General features: G+C 35.4%; 2 protein-coding genes across 3 annotated transcripts; both read left to right on the top strand.

The window, feature by feature from the left end:
* Positions 1-585: 585 nt before the first annotated feature.
* Positions 586-2801, top strand: LOC132645308 (uncharacterized). Its single transcript, XM_060362222.1, has 2 exons — positions 586-1389; positions 2116-2801. Exons 1-2 carry the CDS (start codon positions 855-857, stop codon positions 2193-2195), a joined length of 615 nt encoding a protein of 204 aa, XP_060218205.1. The 5' UTR covers positions 586-854; the 3' UTR covers positions 2196-2801.
* A 2085-nt stretch (positions 2802-4886) lies between these two features.
* LOC132645306 (uncharacterized) lies at positions 4887-14724 on the top strand. Of its 2 annotated transcripts, none has more exons than XM_060362220.1 (13): positions 4887-5048; positions 5145-5207; positions 5571-5741; positions 7833-7964; positions 9084-9223; positions 10162-10251; positions 11008-11133; positions 12360-12512; positions 12686-12757; positions 13624-13725; positions 13939-14109; positions 14189-14268; positions 14417-14724. In XM_060362220.1, the coding sequence occupies exons 1-13, from the start codon at positions 5018-5020 to the stop codon at positions 14484-14486; spliced, it is 1401 nt and encodes a 466-aa protein (XP_060218203.1). In that variant the 5' UTR covers positions 4887-5017; the 3' UTR covers positions 14487-14724. The 2 variants fall into 2 exon arrangements, with proteins under 2 accessions (XP_060218203.1, XP_060218202.1); XM_060362219.1 differs by having other exon boundaries at positions 12683-12757.
* The last annotated feature ends 3487 nt before the right edge of the window (positions 14725-18211 follow it).

The raw sequence follows: 18211 nt of genomic DNA, 5'->3' as shown, positions 1-18211 counted from the left end.
AATTAATGACACTTGGATTCCTTCATAAATCTTGCTGCAAAATTAATGAAATGCTAAAAACAAGAAGAGCTTATTTTGTTTGGAAGACGAAATGTTTCTAATTGGAGTATTTACACAAGCTTATATATCGCTACCATTTAATCATGTATACTAAGGTAATTAATGGATCTAAGTACTTAATTTATGTTGCAGTCCTATTGGATACAAGCAATAATATTAATTTAATTTATAAACAATTTCTTAAAAGACAAAACACTAATAAATTATGTAAATTAATTAGAACAACCATAGAAAAAGATTCTCTAAACAAAGGCAAAAGCATATCCCCAAGCCAATTGAAAAAGTTCATACTATAAATAACAAATTGGTCGTCCATCGCAAGGATACTTTTTTCTTCAATGTAACGACTAACGAACCATTTTTCATGCCAAAAAAGTACAAGTTTAATTGTCTTCAATGCCGTTACCCGTTACAAATGAATGGAAGGGCCGCAAATAATGGATGTCCTTTAGTAATCCCCCATTAAACTCTTCCTAAACCTTAGTGCATGCCATTTTCCTCCTTTACAATACAATAAAACCAGAATTTCCATTTTCCTTAAAACAAATTAAAGCCATATATAGCCCATCGACCCTTCTCTTTCTTGTTCATCCCACAGATTTTTAACGGCTAGCCAAGGCGGTCAATTTTCTAAACCGCCATGGCAGCCTATTCTAATATCCATCATCCTAATTCACCAGAAGTCTGATTATCCTAATAATTGTATAGATAGTTTATTTGTATTATCGTTGTTATTGTTATTATTAAAATTTTCTTGTAAGTGATAAAGTCGAATCTTGATCTGAGTATTCAACATGGGGGAGTTTATTAATACTGATCATGTGGGCCAAGAGAAACATTTGTCATCATCGTCTTCGAGTGAATTATCAGATCAATGCGACGAGTTACAACGTTTAGAGGACGCACCACCCTTTTGGAGGAATCCTAATAAGAGGTTATCGAAACAACGTTCCATGTGTGAGATTCCACGTGATATTGCATGGGAGAAACGACGTCGTCAATTTCTCCATCAAGAGAGGAAAAAGAATATAATTGGGAATCAAGACCTTGAAGATTTGACCGATGAGGATTTGAATGAACTAAAAGGTTGCATAGAATTAGGGTTTGGATTCAATGAGGAAGAAGGGCAGAGGTTATGTAACACGTTGCCGGCACTTGATCTTTATTTTGCAGTGAATCGCCAATATTTGACGAGCCCTATGTCTTCACCGGGTAGCAATAAAGGTTCATTGTCATCTCCAGGTTCGTCGAATTCTCTTGGAGGACGGTCATCTTCATTTGGGAGCCCTAGGAGTGATCATGTTGATGCATGGAAGATTTGTAGCCCAGGTACGTAATTAGGCTTCTAACTCTTGATTATGCTACTTAATTATGTAGGCTAGATAGGATTATTGTAAATCATATTACTTTGACATAAGAAAAGAATGTGATTATTAATGCAATAATTTGTTAGTTAAGAAAAAAAAAATACTTTGCGAAATTGTCATACGGGCATGCACAGAAAGTAAAGAAATAGTCTTTGGTTATGCTGCTCATGTAGTCTAGACTAGATAGAATGATTGTAAATCATATAACTTTGACATAAGAAAAGAAGGTGATTATTGATGCAATAATTTTTTATTTAGTAAAGAAAAACAAACTTACGGAGTTTTTTTTTTTGGGGTAATCAAACTCACGATGTTGTTAGTATATAGTAATAGTGGTACCGTAATGAAAGTCAAAAATTCTTTGTAATAACATGTTAAATTGTGTGATCACTTCATCTAAAAAAGAATACTTTATTTATGTGATTATATTGTATCTTCAACAAAAACATTTTCTGTGCAGTATGCATTTCATAAGACGTTAGCTTTTTATATATGTGCAAACTTGGTTTCTTATATTCCATGAAACTTTGGTGATTGTGCATCTAAATTATTAAGTTGAGCTTAGTACAATCCATTAAAAAGTTGTAGAGACTGATCAGGTCAACTTTCACAGCTTAAATAGTACTACTACAATTAATTTATGGTGTAATTAGTTTTGCTGGTAATAATATCTATAAATAATGTGCAGGTGATGATCCTCAACAAGTTAAGACAAAGTTGAGGCATTGGGCGCAGGCAGTGGCTTGTTCCGTAAAGCAGTCTTATTGAAGGGATGGAGATATATGGGACTACATTAGTAGAACCATAGTCAAAATTAAACGTGGTGTCTAATTCAAGAACAAAAGGATATGCTTCTTTTTTCTTGATCAGTCGATGATATTAAAGGCACAGCGCCTTTCTGATTTGTGTGTCAAGGCAAGGAGAAGTAGCTTCATTGGTTTAAAGAGATATCATAGTTTATGATATTCATTGTTCTTGAAACTAGACACCAAGTTTTGACTATGTGTTTTCTACTTAAAATGTACATATATAGTCATGACTTTTGTCGGACTGAAATTCATGCGCCAACTGAAACCGTGTAAAACAGAGAAGATCCTGATTAAGCTTGTTGCTAGAGAAATTGCTTTTGAAAAACTTAGTCTATAGAGCTACATAGCTGTAGGCGGGCAATTTCGGCACTATGTTATATGTAGTTAATTGAGGTACCAAGGATTTTAACTTATATGCAATCGTAAAGTAAATATTTTGTATTTTGATCTTTTACTGATGATTGCTTCCCTTTTCTAAAAACTAATTTGTTAATGTGTTTGCATAGAGAATTATTTGTAATTGTCTTTTAATTTATTTGATCCAATGGTAATGTAAAGCTTTTATACACCATTTGAGCATACAACTTATATTCCGGAAAGGGGGCTCGTTTGGGATCAAGATCCTATATATATGTTTGATTACCCGTATATGTTTGAACCCAGAGAGTCCATATCATTGAATTATTCGAGGTAAGATAACTTTGCCATCCGTTTCATTAAAACTATTCGAAATGGACAATATTACCTTTGTTCTTTTCATTTTTTGGGCTTCGAATGTGTGAGGAAAATACAATAACAACAATAAGAAAATAAATAGTACAAATACTTACAAGTTTCACAAAAAGAAACTATAGCATGCAGTTTTTCTTTCTTTCTTCTCGTTCCTTAAGTATTAGGCATGAGTTATTCTTTCTGAACATGAAATCATGTACCTTTTCTTATAAAACTATTTTAAAATTTTATTTTCTATATTAATAATAATATGATAAAAGAAATTCAGTTCGTATATCTTAGTATGTTATAAGGGTGTCAAGTGGGCCGGGCCAGTCCGAACCCGGCCCGGTAAAACCGGCCCACCACCGGCCCGATCCAAACCCACTAAGAAGTGTAAGGGGCTAGGCTGGGTGGGCTTTATTAGGGGGCTGGGCCGGACAAGGTGGACAGCCCACCAGTAGCCCGGTTGATGGCCCACCGGGGCATCGGCCCGACCCACTTCAATTTTTTTTTTTTAAAAAAAGATAAGTACTACTATTACTAATAATAACTATTTTAAAAACATTATATCCCAATAAATTAGGAGTCTCTTTTTATGGAGCACTTTAGTTTTCTTTAAAATTGTATTTTAAAGCTAGACAATCTTGTTTTCTCAACAAATATATCTTTGATACATTTTCAGTATATAGTATATATTAGATTGTGATAGTACTTATCTCAACAAATATACATTTGATAAATCATTCAGTTCAATTTCATGCCTTTTCACAAGTGTCTACGCAACACACCGGTTCAAATAAAATTAGCAACGACTAGTTTTTTAAATTTACAACGGCTAGCTTTTTGAATTTGATGACGACTAAACTTTTTTTTTAATTTAACAATTTTATCATTAGATGTAAATGTTAATTTTATTATTATTAGTAAATGTAAATGTCTATTTTTGTATTAGAACTTAAAAAAAAAAAAAAAAAACCCAGTCCACTAACTATATCCCGGCCCCGCCCGGCCCGATTAACCCGAGGTGTAGCCCCTATCCGGGGTGGGCTGGGCCGGACACCCTTTTCTCTCTCCAAGCCCGGCCCTCAGCCCCGGCCCAGCCCACTTGACACCCTTAGTGTTATATTACTTATAATAACTTTATAAGGTCATCTTAGGCATTGATCGAGGATATAATAGTTTCGAAAGGAAACTATAAAATAAACGTTTAATTCATAAAATTAATATTGATAATCAAACTTTATAGTACATAAAATTGGCACTCTATAAAATTTGTCATTTGAAATAGCTATAGCAATCTCATAATATCTCCAATATAATTTTTTGGTCGATTCTGCACTTATCCCAAATCTTAAACATAAGGCAAAATCGTCCCATTTCTAATAGTTCGCAAAATTGGCATTTTCCCCCCTTAATTTTGAAGGAATCGTTAGTGGAAAGAATATTTTAAAACTATTTAACATGGTGAAAGGTTTTTTTTTTTTTTTACTTGAAAAACGAAATAGAAAGGGTGGGAGTGCACGAACGCTCGTTAGCTTCGAAAAAAAATTATGTGTATATATGTCTTGAGAAATAAGTATATATTTAATTGTACACTATAACAAACGAAAGTGTCTTTAGGGCACGTTGGTTGCAACTGCTACTTCCCTTACATGTCACCTGGATCGAACTCGAATGTCATTTTAAATTATTTTTAACCTTATTTTTAGGAAAACAATAAGCATTAAATGAGTTCGTCAGATTCGAACCTGCACCGTTAACATATGTTGCACAGTCTTAGCCACTAAGCTATTTCTTTCATTTGCTTCACTGTGTTAAATTTTATTTATTACTAAAAAGTCATATTTGACCTATATACTTATCTTTTAAATACAGCTACGCTATTAATGACCGGTTCGATTAGATATTACTCCTCTGTCCAGACGTGTATCGGTTATTTTGGGTTGACTAGAAGTCAAAAAGGGTACCCAAATACGGCAAAACCCTTGTTCAGTTGGTGACTTGTATAAAACACTCACTAGAGGGGTTTCTACCAAAGCCAAAAATTATCGTTATTCTGCTTAGATTATGGCTCCTGATGCTACTCATGCTCTTGCAGGTTTTTCATTCTTCCACTTGTTTTCCTTTCTTGAATAATAACTTCAAACACTGCAAGCTTGTTATTGTAATTATATCTTGAATTTGTTTTGAGCAGTTAGAGAAAAGGTTCAGCAGTATCTCAAGGCTGCTTGTTCTGGGGATATTGAGCTTTTTAAGAGTAAGTTTTTTTTTTTTTTTTTTAAATTTCAAAAATCAAATAACTTCCTTTTTTCCGCTTTATTTTGGGGTTTCAGTTTAGGGAAACTTACCAATATGTATAGTTCGGGCAACCTTATTTACCAATATAGCCGGAATATACAAAACCTATACGCTGGTTATGCATATTAAATGTATAGGAACGCATATTACAGGTGTATTATCTGTATATTATGTGCATATTATATGTATAGTATATGTATATTGTATATATAACTGCACAAGACCTATACATTGGCTCATACTTTGTAAACTAGATCACCCAAAGGCATTGCAACTTTGCCTTCAGTTTATGCTATGTGGTATTGATGATTTTGTGAAACAGAATTGGCAAAGCAACTGGATGATGGGAAAGGGTTGGCCGGTACTGTGGCGGATGTGAAGGATGCTAACAAACGAGGGGCATTGCATTTTGCGGCTAGGGAAGGCAAGATTGATTTATGCAAGTACTTGGTGGAAGAGTTGAAGATTGATATCAATGAAAAAGATGAAGAAGGTTATTTCTACTTGTAAATATGTTTTCATTTTATCATTATGCGTGCAGGACCTAATTTCAGTTCTTGTTTAGAAGAAATTGGCTCTAGAGCTTTTGTCCTGATTGAAACTTGAGGGTTTCTATCCTTTTCCATCTTTAAAAGTTTGAGGGTAAGATGCCCAGTATATAGTTTTCAATAATTGGCGAGTTGGATTTTCTAAATAATGAGTATATATTTTGTATCAGTAACTGTCTTTTTATATGAAAAGATGTTGGTTTGTACTCTCTGTTATAAAAAAAGGTAGATAAGTCTACATACAAAATTTAGATTTGGGTACTTCAGGGCAATGACTCATTGTTGACTATGAGCCTGTTTGGATGGGCTTATGCCTATAAGCTGTTTGCAGCTTACAAGCTAAAAAAAATAAGTTGGGGTAGTCTAACTTATTTTTTTTGGCTTATAAGCTGAAAACAGCTTATAAGCTGTTTTAGATAAGCTAAGTCAAATGGGCCCAATTATTTTTTGAGCTTATTTTAAGCACAAAATGACTTTAAGCTGGCCAGCCAAACACTCAAAAAAGCTGAAAACAGCTTATAAGCAACTTATAAGCCAATCCAAACGGGCTCTATGTATTTTCTTAGGCACTGTTTGGTTATAAGCTTGCTTCATGTATCCAGAGGCTGAACTTTTATTGCAGAATGAGAAGTTTAAAATTTAAGCAACCCCTTATTTGGTTCAATGTTGATTTGAGATGTACTATTGGCCCCTTTCTTCCAATTGTTCTTGAAAATTTTGTCCATTATCCTAAAGCAACGGATGCTCTCCTATATGTTGGAAGGAAAAGTTATGCATCATTTTTTGATCTACTTGACATCAAAACATTTTGTGGATTTGTACCAATTGAATTATATGTTTCTTTGTTCATCCAAATATTTCACAACGTACCGTGGAAGCAACCACTATTGCTTGCATTAGGGTAGGATGTCTACATCACACCCCTTGGTGCGGCCCTTCCCCGGACCCTGCTAACGCGAGATGCTTTGTGCACCAGCCTGCCCTTTTTGTTGTGGTGCCTAGGTGCAACAATTCAAATATTTAAGTTTAGTCTTTCAACCTTTCAAGAGAATGATATAATAGACGAAAATGTAGCACATTGAATTAAAGTAGATATGAAGATACCTAACAATTGAAACACATTGGATTTTATTAGCTCCCTAACACTGACTTAGCAGTGGTCTTGGTGGCACATTTTGACTGTTTCTATAGGTTTTTGCTTAGTTTTCAGCTTCATGTAGTTATGTCCTGAAGCTAACAGTTAGATGTTTTGTAACTCTGCATCTTCTTGATGCCTTTCTAATGCAATTTATTTACTTCATAAAAAAAAATAAAAAAAATTAAAAAATTGAAACACAAGTTCTATAGGATAGTTGTGTGACCAACAATAATTTCATGTGATGAATATTGGACTTCTGATGCACTCGACTTGTCAACAACGAGTATCATAAAAATGCCAATGTTAAAATCAATGTGCAATCATACAAGAATATATAAAATTAGAAATAATCACATTATTCAAGTAGTACACATCAATAATAAAATGAGAGAAGGACTTCGGTAATGGTTTGGCTGTGTCCTATGCAGTCCTTGAAATGCACCTATGTGGATGCGGCATTATGATGATTAAGGGTGCTAAAAAGGGACAAGGTAAAACTAAAATGACACAAGGGTGGGAAGTTATCTCAAAAGATCTAAAATCTCCAAGAATCAACATGAACTTGGCTAGAATACAAAATGCTTGATGCAAATGATACATATAGTATAGGTGATACTAATTCCTTGTGATCAAGGCTTAGTTGTACATTTACATTAAGTCTTGGTAGGACAAGCGTATGATTTAGGGAACCTCAAATTCTTGAAAAGCCTTAAATTGCTTTGAAAGACAAATTATTCATCAATATAGGAATGGTAGACTCAAATACAGTGGAATATATGGAGGATTCATAATACTGATCCCAACTTATTTGAGATTGAGGCTCTTATTGGTTGATTGATTGATATGTGCTGAAACTGATATTGCTGTATATTGATTTGAATATGTTGTTTCTTCATAGGTGAGACTCCCGTTCTTCATGCTGCCAGGCAAGGACACACTGCTACTGTCCAGTACCTCGTAGAACATGGTGCAGATCCTGCAATTCCCAGCGCCTCGGGGGCAACAGCTTTGCATCATGCTGCAGGAGATGGTAAGTATTGAAAAACTCCTTGGTTCGTGTGCATTATAGGAGTATGAAAGAGAAAATTGAGTTGAGAAGTTGTCATATTATAGAATGTGCAATTTTTTTTAGCACTGTTGACATTATTATTGAATGACCTAATAATTAGTAGAGTGACTTATTTACATTTTGCAAGTAAGCTGGCCCGGACACCACGGTTATTGAAAAAAAAATAGTGGAGTGATCCATCTACTTGATCCTGGGTAGGCAGGTGTACTTGACATCTTTACTTAATCTAATGGATTAGTTGAAGTGTCGCACATGCTGGTCGACATCTACCGTCATTTAAAAAAGAAAAGGAACAGCAAGTAAGAAATAGCTATAGGTCTAAATCTGTAATTTTGTTAGTAGGAAAGTGTTTGGAGACTCAAAATAACATGGCAATCGTAGAGGTAGAAAAAGACTTGAAATTGGGAATAAAGTTGCAACTTCAGCCAAACAGAAGGCTAGAAAATTTCCCCATTGTGTAATGAAACGCATTGAAGAAGATTTGAATGAAATGAGATAGTAGATCAGAAAAAGCTAGTAGCCAGAAAGCAAACGACATGATAGGGCTAGTGTGGACTTAATTCTATATGGTGACTATTGTTATTGAATAAGTGATTACAGATAGTTGATTGAAGAGAACTACAGTTCATTGGAAGTAATAAATGATTGTAAGTTGTGTAAGTTTACAGGAGTTTTCTTTTCTGGAGGGTGACTTTCGTTATGGAATAAGTGATTATTGAACAGTTAACTGAACAGAACAAGATTTCTATTGGAAGTAACAAGGAAGACTGGAAAAGAGAAAACCACAAATTCTCGTGAAAAATATATTTGCAAATCTATTTTCCTTTGTTGCCACATAGTCTGAATTGGGGATCTAATCGTGTTCTAACCTATATCGGTAGTTGAGATCTTAGTGGCAGCTTTTAATTCTCTATTGGTAAAACAATGAGAAAATCAATCAAAATGTCATGCCTTGTTGCTGTATTGTTATCCATAGTGGTGTCCTGCATACTGTGATGTGTGTAGCTACATGCGTTCTTCAATTTATTTATCCTTCTTTACATAGAGTGACATTTTATTGTGCATTGTCTTCGTATGCAGGGCATATTGAATTGGTTAAATTCTTACTGTCAAAGGGCGTAGATGTTGATTTACAAAGTGATGTTGGAACACCACTTATGTGGGCTGCAGGTCTTGGCCAGGCAGATGCTGTGAAGGTTTTGCTTGAACACCATGCTAATGTGAGTGATTTGCTACCGTTTGAACCCTTCTTTTTCAAATCAAAATTACCAGCCATTGTTTAACAGATCTCTAGACAAAGGGGAAATGAGTTGTATGGTTTTAAGTGTTTCCTATCTAATGACTTAAAGCTTCCTAGTTGGTTACTCAGTTCATCGATCTTATAACAGGGGGAGATGTTGTTTTCAAACATCACCATCGCCTTTATAGAAAAAAAAATTCACCCCCACCCCTCCAACAGTAAAAAAGAGTCATGCCACATGCGAGGAGGCGTGTTGATAAATAATAAAAGTATCCCCTCTCCAACAGCTTAAGCTTTTAGATAAGATGGTTCCACAACCAAACAAATCCGTACACACTTTTCTTGCACTGATGTATTCAAAAAGTGACCAATTAATAGATGTTGCTGTTTCTTCTCCTCTTGTTTTATGGACTTTCTTCCCTTTGGCAAACACTGTAGAGTTTCCACTCTCGCCTGCCCAGGCTTCTTTTCTCACCCCCTTCCCTCTTTCGTTTTTCTGTTTTTGATAAGTATTGACTTCACCATCTTCTTTCATGCTTTTCAGTTTCACTTAGTTGTTGGTTAGTGTTTGTGTTGCCAAAAAAGAAGTTAGCTTAGATGTCGTATATGAATTAGCTTTTGAACGGTTGACAACTTAAGATAATTTTTTTCTTTCACACGTTTAACTTAATTTTCTTAGATCCATTCTTTATTGCATACAGCACCTGATCTGCATTTCTTACTCGTTAGAGAGGGCACATGTTGATAATATGTGGAAAAACCCAAGTCCTTTTGGGTTGTACTTCTTTCATTTTGATGCATTCTTCTCTACTGTTGAGGATAGGTTGCCCCGGGGGGGGGGGGGGGGGGGGGTTATATGCTCTTTCCAGAAGTATAATTTCTATTTGTTCATATGGCCTAAAAAGTTACTTTGTGCAGCTTCACGTTCAAACAGAAGATGATAATGTCAGTCCTTTGGTATCAGCTGTAGCAGCCAATTCATTGCCTTGCGTGGAGCTGTTAGTAAAGGTCAATAAAATTCTATGTTCTCCTAAGACTGCATATATTCATAATATTGTTCTACTCTTTCACTGTATGTACTTTAAATTGCTGAATCCATTGAGCATCCCCAAGAAGTTGTGTTGGTGCTGTTGTTTGATGCGTTATCATTCTGCACTTTGCTATGCGGTTGAACCATGCAAAATTTGTGTTAGATCAAACGACAAGAAACTGCTTTGATCATACGAGAGCTATGTGAGACTTGATTCTATTATACCTTAAGAGTTTTTCTTTTCTGAAACTAACTTTTATTCTGCTTTTTTTTTTTTAAATTTGTTTAAAAAATTGAAGGTTAAATATGCTTAAAAGGATAAAACAAGGCCTTGCCAGATACCCCGAGAAAAATGAATTGGGCAAAACTGCTAAAGATAAAAGGGATAAAAGCCTCCTCGTTTCTCGGTGGTCGGTATACCACTCACCACCTCATCCAAGGCTTCCCAAAAGCGCACCTTGACCTCTCCTCACCTAAGCCCGCTTGTGGCGCATAAGCACTAATAATGTTCAAAAGGGGAAAAAAGAAAAAGCAAAAAGAAAATTCATGTTCTCTCCGAAAAGCAATTTGCATATGCTACACCAGATTGGAACTTTTGTTTGCGGGAACATCTATTTTACTTATGGGAATTGTCTTTTTCAATTTTTCCATTTTGCTTTGGATTTTGCTATGTTGCTTTGTTAAGTGTGTCATCTGTCTAGTCGAGGCTTAACTTCTGTTGTGCTACCATACAGGCGGGGGCTAATGTCAATGTCAGAGCTGGTGAAGCAACTCCTTTGCTCATTGCTGCTCATAATGGTAGTGCAGAAATTATTAAATGCTTACTACAAGCTGGAGCTGATCCTAATGCCGCTGATGAGGTAATTGAAAAGAAAATCTAACAGAATATAGTGTTCTTTGTTGTTTCACATCCTTCCGAAGAAATTTCCAAGGTCTTTCAATTGTTGGAAAGATGATTCGAAAAAATTTATGTTTTATTTTCGTCTGTTCTGTTTATCTGCAAGCACATGTCAATTATATTCCTTATTATCACATTCTAGTCTACTGCCCTCTTTTCTTTTTCAAGTTTTGACATGCATAGTTCAGTTAAGGAATCCAAATCCCTTGTACAATCTAGGTGCCTTAGTCATCTTTTCCAGGGTGGGATTACTGAAGTTGAAGATATGTCTTATACCTGGACCTAGAGTGAGAACTAGTAATCTTAGGGTTATGGGTCACTGGTTCATAATTATGTTGAGAAAAAATAATTCTATTTTGACTTCATAATTATATTGTTAATTTTTTATTCTGAGCATTTCTGAAATAAATAATTTTCAAAGAATATATAACATAAAATTGTTGTACTAGAAAAGAAATCCCTATGGAGTTAATTCAGTACTTTCACATTCTCCAGTATAGTATCTTTTCATAGAATATGGATCAAATTTAGGAATGTCAATAAGAGAACGAATAAAACCAAGATTAGGGACTAGGTATTTTACAACTTGTGGTTTCTTAACAACCTTTTATAAGAAATTGTAAACCTGGGTATTTTTTGTATACCCAGTCAATCCAATGGGTTTTCTTGTCCTACTGGTGGATTTTCCGGTTCTGACAGGTTTTGAGGTAAACTGTGACCTGTTTGTTTCGGGTTGACAGATCAACTGGTCCAATCTGGGCTTCAGAACACTTAGCTGAAGAAAGTGTAGATAGTACTTAGAGTTGCTGGATCAGATATGGTACCATGCATTGACTATTAGCAGAACTAAGATTTGGTACTGATCGCTGCATTCTGTAATATCTGCGAAGCTTTACAGCTTACCTTTTGCTGAAGGCTTATGCTCAATTGCTCGTCATAAGGGTGAAAACAGACATCTATAGATGAAAGATTATGTGTGATTCATTCTGATCTAATTAGCGACCTGGTGTCTGTACTTAACATATGCTCGTATGGATTCCCTGGTATTCAGAACTTTCTTCTGGGTAAACACAGAACTTCAATCATGAACTTTGTTAATTTCTGAACTAGTTGCTGGAAAAAATCAATTAGCAATTTCCGCAAGGACTGTTAATTGATTCTGAAATATAACTTTTGCTATCTCTACAGGATGGTAACAAGCCACTACATGTTGCAGCTACAACTGGCAGTCGGGCAGCTGTTGAAGCTTTATTGCCCGTAACACAACGGATTCAGAATGTTCCTGAATGGAGTGTGGATGGAGTCATTGAGTTTATGCAATCTGAATATAGGAGAGAACAGGTACTTAATTTGTCTTTCTGTAAGATATATCACTGCTGGTTTTGGTCTTCTATCAGAGTTGCTTGCAAATATTGGTATTAGGTCGGTGACTATTTCCTTTCCTTCTGTCATATTTGCTTGCAAATATTGAAATTTCAGCTTCCTTTTCGTTGTCTAAACTGTGATAATAGCAGGAAAGAACTGAAGCTGAGAGGAAAGCAAACAAGTCAAGGGAACCTATTATTCCAAAGAAAGATTTACCTGAGGTTTGTTATTACTGGTCACTATTTTCTATTTTATGTGAATTTTGGGTCATTTCATTATCAAATTGTACGTAAAAAGTATTAATCACCTCCTTCTGTCGTATTTTTGTACATTTTCCTTTTTGTATAATGTCAAAAAAGTGGAATATTTTCACATGTTTTTCTAGTTTTGTCCTTGAGATAATAATCATAAATATACATGAATAAGCTTCTATAGTGAATGGGAGTTCTGGAACAAATGTAAATCAGTACTGAAAATGGAACAAAAAAGGTAGCCCGGTGCACTAAGCTCCTGCTATGCACGGGGTCCGGGGAAGGGACGGACTGCAAGGGTCTATTGTACGTATATATTTTCCTTGTGTATATATTATCGTTCTTGCATTCCTTCTGGTGAAGCACTCTTGAAGACAGATTGGAAATTTCCTCTTCGTGGATATGACTGTATCCGTGGAACATGTAGGCAACAAATTGAATTTGCATGTGCAAGTATAGTAGTAAAAACATAATAACACTTCTTCTGGGGGCGTGAAATTAATGTCTTCAAGAAGTCCAATGAACAAAACAATGTTGTGAACGGTTCAATGTTTGCTTACGGTAATTGATCCCGTGAAACACTTCCTAGGGCTTCAAAATGCATAAGGTTTCTCTTATAGTCGATGAAATCATACCAGCGATGTGGTGCCAGACTCCCGTTTCAGCTGACCTCAAATCTCACAGGATAAATATCTTTTTATACTCTTTGTTTTTACTTGTATACGTCTCTTTCATTTGAAGTACCTCAGAGTGGACACCATCTTATTTTGGAGAAAACAGTTTACTGAATAGTGCTAATTGCTAACTATCTTGCATCGGTAATTGATTGTTTGTAGGTGACTCCTGAAGCAAAGAAGAAAGCTGCAGATGCAAAGGCGAGGGGAGAAGAGGCATTTAAGAGGAAGGATTTTGCTATGGCTGTAGATGCTTATACGCAGGTACCTGTTAGGCTTATTGGATTCCTCCTGAATTCCCAACACACAACACCGCCCCGCCCCCGCCCCAGTAAAACACCTGCAAAAGCGAAAGAAAGCAGATAATGACGAAAGGAACTTATTACCCTCTTCATGGTGCAAATATATGGATTAGATTGATTAATAGTGTGTGTGCATCTCTTACGGGGATCACTTGTGTTGGCTGATAATCTGCAGGCAATCGATTTTGATCCAACTGATGGCACTCTGTTTTCCAATAGAAGTCTGTGTTGGCTCCGCCTGGGGCAAGCTGAACATGCTTTAAGTGATGCCAAGGCCTGCAGAGAACTTAGACCAGATTGGGCAAAAGCTTGTTATCGGGAAGGTGCAGCTCTACGTTTATTGCAGGTATGCCCTTCTTCTCCTGGAGTCAAATTTTGCAAACTTATATACCTATATTTCTAATATATTAATATTTCCTTTTCAGAGGTTTGAAGAGGCAGCAAATGCTTTCTATGAGGGTGTACAGATCGACCCTGACAGCAAGGAGCTCGTAACTGCTTTCAGGTATGCATTATGACACTTGTAGCTCTTTTATTTAGCAACTATAGATGATATTTCTCTAGCGTAATGTTATCTTAGAACCTTATTCTATTGCAGTAGTTTCTCTGTCACAAACTTTTCTCATTGTTTTGAGGTACTAATATGATTGCAGGGAAGCTGTTGAGGCTGGTAGAAAATTTCATGACACGAATAAGAATAATTTGTCGTCATCCAAGAGCTAGAAAACGCATAACGACAGAGAACAAGTTGTCACTTCTTTTGCTGGGTGATAAAACTTCTCCTGGAGCAAGTAGATAATATTATTGGGCATGCCCTTTTTTGGTAGTTCAAAATGTATCATTTAATGCTTCACGCTATAGTGATTTGTTCTGTTACATCTTCAGCAATTTATACACAACTTTTGTTAGAATAACTACCATGATATAAATTCTTTAAGCTCTCTGAGGTGTTCCTCCCGCAGATTTCAAGTTTTTACCTTTTGGGTAATTTTAGAAAATTTATTTTGATTCTGTTTTATCTTTACGTGGAGGATGCTTGAGTTATACAAACTATAGAAGGAACCATGCTCTGGTCGAAGCTCCATTTTTTTTTTCCTCCATGTATAGGAAACTATTTGTGAACAACTTAAAAAGGCATGAACTAGATCAGAATCATTCTCAACGAGTTCTAAATGGTGTTCAAAGATCAAAGATTTTGGGCGAGCAGAACAACTCAAAAGATAAAAAAGTATTGTTAATCTCTTCATGCTCGTATATGTACATATATATAGTTCATGTTGTAGTAAGATGGCAATTCGCTGTAGTACTGAATGGACAGGCTAGATTTAAAAGAAAGGGCCTAGAGGTGCTTGTGTCCTCTAGCGTTATTATGTATTGTTGTGGTGTGTGGCACTACAACTTGTCGCGAAATGTCATTTTCAGCTATATTTCGTCATCTCTTTTGCTTAGAAATTATTTTCTTTCTCATACTTGACATGAGTATCAAATTAATGGCGCAACGATTGCCTTTAGAACTGTGACACTATGGTGCAGTTAACATGATTGCTTTTCGATTCACAGAATAACTAACTGGTATAAATATAGAAGATTTGTTATATGATGAATGATAATATTTTCTTTTAAATGCAAACAGTACTGCAGATACTATCATACAATGATACATAGCAAAATCCAAAAAGAATCAATTTTAAGGATTTATTAGACATTTTTAGGTGCTATGATCTAGGTGCATGTGTAAACATATAGCATAGATATTCTAGAGGATGTTGAGATGCATGTGTGGGCATATTAGGAGGGATAAAATTAGAAACGAAGATATTCGAAACAAGGTGGGAGTGGCGGCCTTTGAAGTTGAGGGAGGCAAGATTGATATGATTCGGGCACGTGAAGAGGAGATGCATAGATGCCCCAGTTGTGAGGATATGTGAGAAGTTGACTATGGTGAGTAAGAGAAGAGGTAGAGATAGGCGAAGAAGTATTGTGGAGGGGTGATTAGACAACACATAGCACACCTGCAACTTACCGAAGACAGAATCTTAGATAGGTAGATATGGGGACGAGGATTAGGGTAGAAGGTTAGTAGATAGTTGACCGTTGTCTAATTTACTTATTAGTGTTGTTTTATTATTACTCTTCTACTACCTTAGCTTATTCTTCGATATTAGTGTTACTTGTTGTTTCCTTTGCTTCGATTATCATATTATTTGTTGTTTTATAGTTCCCTTCTTCATTGTTTTCAGCGTGGCTGCGTACACACCACCCTTCCTAAACCCCACTTATGAAATTTCATTGGGTATGTTGTTGTTTGTAGTTAATTTTATTAATAGTGATGAGATTTCAAAAATATATCTTACACAATTGATGATAAAAGGAAGTTAGAGCTTTCAAAATATATACATTTAATTAATGTAGATGATACATTTTTTTTTTAAAGACGTAGATTTTTTGTAAATTCTTAAAATATTCTCTATTTACTATGTTTTAAATAAATTTAAATTACAATTTTAAAAATATCTCGGTAGTGGAAAGCAAGATCAAAAAGTTTACATGCCAATATATACTGAGAACGAACGAGATAATGAACTTAACTACATGTAATATTAAAAAACTAATCATAAAAATAACGTTGCAATAACTTTCATAAAACGACTTGAGTACTTTTTCAATACTTCGAATTTACATACGTTACAATTTACAATAATATGATAAGAGGTGAAAAAAATAAATATGATAACATGATCTTTAGCTATGAGGAAACTAATTAAGTTTCGAAAAGTTTCCATATTTGGTTGAGTTACTGAGTAGTAATTTAGTTAGTTTTAGGGAACTTCCGTGTTGCACCTTGTCCTATACAAAATGGGAAAAGGTTACCCTGTCTATGTTGACGTATACTATATAATAGTGCACTTATTACTTACTTTCTTGACTACTCTCATATCACCTTTCTTTCATCCACGGTAAAACTTAGGGTTACTACTTCTTGTTCATTGTTACGTTCTGATCTCGACTTTGTAGTTACTTTATGGCATGCTTTGTCCTAATTCTCAGCCAAAATTACTTGGCAATGAGAATATAGCATGCTACAAGAAGAGGAAGATTTCGACGGATACTACGTATGATCATCATATTCTGATTGGTGTGAAGGAGTTGGAAAAAGATAACAAAATCCTTAGGGCCGCAATGTTGAAGAAGCGGTATGCTAATGTGATCATCAAATCTCAACAACAGATTCTTGGTGAAGCATTCGATGGTGAAGAGATGAAGAAGAAAGCTAAGCTGTGGGACAAGCAGTTGCAAGAAGAGAGAGTCAAGGCCCAGCGGCAAAAAGATAGAGAAGCGGCTAGGATTGCTATTGCAAGCTTGAAACGGACAGTTGATTTTGATGATGGTCTTCAAGCCGAAAAAGAGTTGTTGGCCATCATTGGTACTGCTGCAACTCGATGGTAAAATTAAAGAGTTATGCTTGTTTTCTATAGAATTGCTTCTTGATTTCTTGAATATTTTTTTTCGTTTGACGCGTCAGCTTTCTTTTGCTTCCTAGTAAGAAAATATCGTATGTAGAATGCAAGGAGTTTTGTCTTATGGTTTACATATTTGAAGCAGATCACAATAGAATAGTATACAATACTTAAGCAGTATTTTATTTTAATTTTCTCATGTGGCTATTTGTTGGTAAAGCAATGAATCTGACCCAGCTCACTCTACCATCAAGCTTAGTAATTATAAGAATTTTGAGTTTCCTATCATATAATGTGGCTGCATGTGTTACTTATACTATCTGTTCAGGCATGCAGAAGCTTGGCAGAGGGGTGGATAAGAAAATGATAGGCGAACAATTGATATGGAAGTATGGACTGGTCGAAGTTAACATCAAATTTCTGGTAACAAATTTATGCTTTCTCTATATCAAGAGCCTTAAAACCTTTTGTTTCAACAGGGATATATAGCCTATAAAGACATAGGAATTGGCTCTTGCATTGTACTTGTCCTTTTGAGCAAAAGGATTAGTATAAAGGGATCATATGTAGCATAAACCGCAAAAGCTTTTTTAAGATGAGAATTAAGTATAAGATGGATTGACACCAAAAAGGGGATTCATAAGAGTTAAGCATATGACTTGGACAAGTTGTAAGGAGAAGACATTCACTACAAACCTGCTTGTGTACTGTTCTCTGGCTCTATTACATTTTGTTGTCGTGTAGCACTACAACTTGATGCAAAATCCCATTTTGAGCTCAGAGAGGTTATATTTCACTATTTTCTTGCTCAGTATATCAATATTTTCAATCACATACTAAACTTGAGAATATCAAATTAAATGGGCAACAATAGCCTTTCCACCTTGTCACACTAGTAGTTTACATATTTGTTTATGTGTCACTAAACTTACGGATCTTTTGGTTCACACAAGCTAATTAGCTGGTATAGTTCATAGAATTGTTATATGA

The sequence above is a fragment of the Lycium barbarum genome, chromosome 6 (assembly GCF_019175385.1).
Source record: "Lycium barbarum isolate Lr01 chromosome 6, ASM1917538v2, whole genome shotgun sequence".
Taxonomy (NCBI): domain Eukaryota; kingdom Viridiplantae; phylum Streptophyta; class Magnoliopsida; order Solanales; family Solanaceae; genus Lycium; species Lycium barbarum.
The sequence above is the reverse complement of the archived record's forward strand: the minus strand, read 5'-3'. Positions and strand labels throughout refer to the sequence as shown.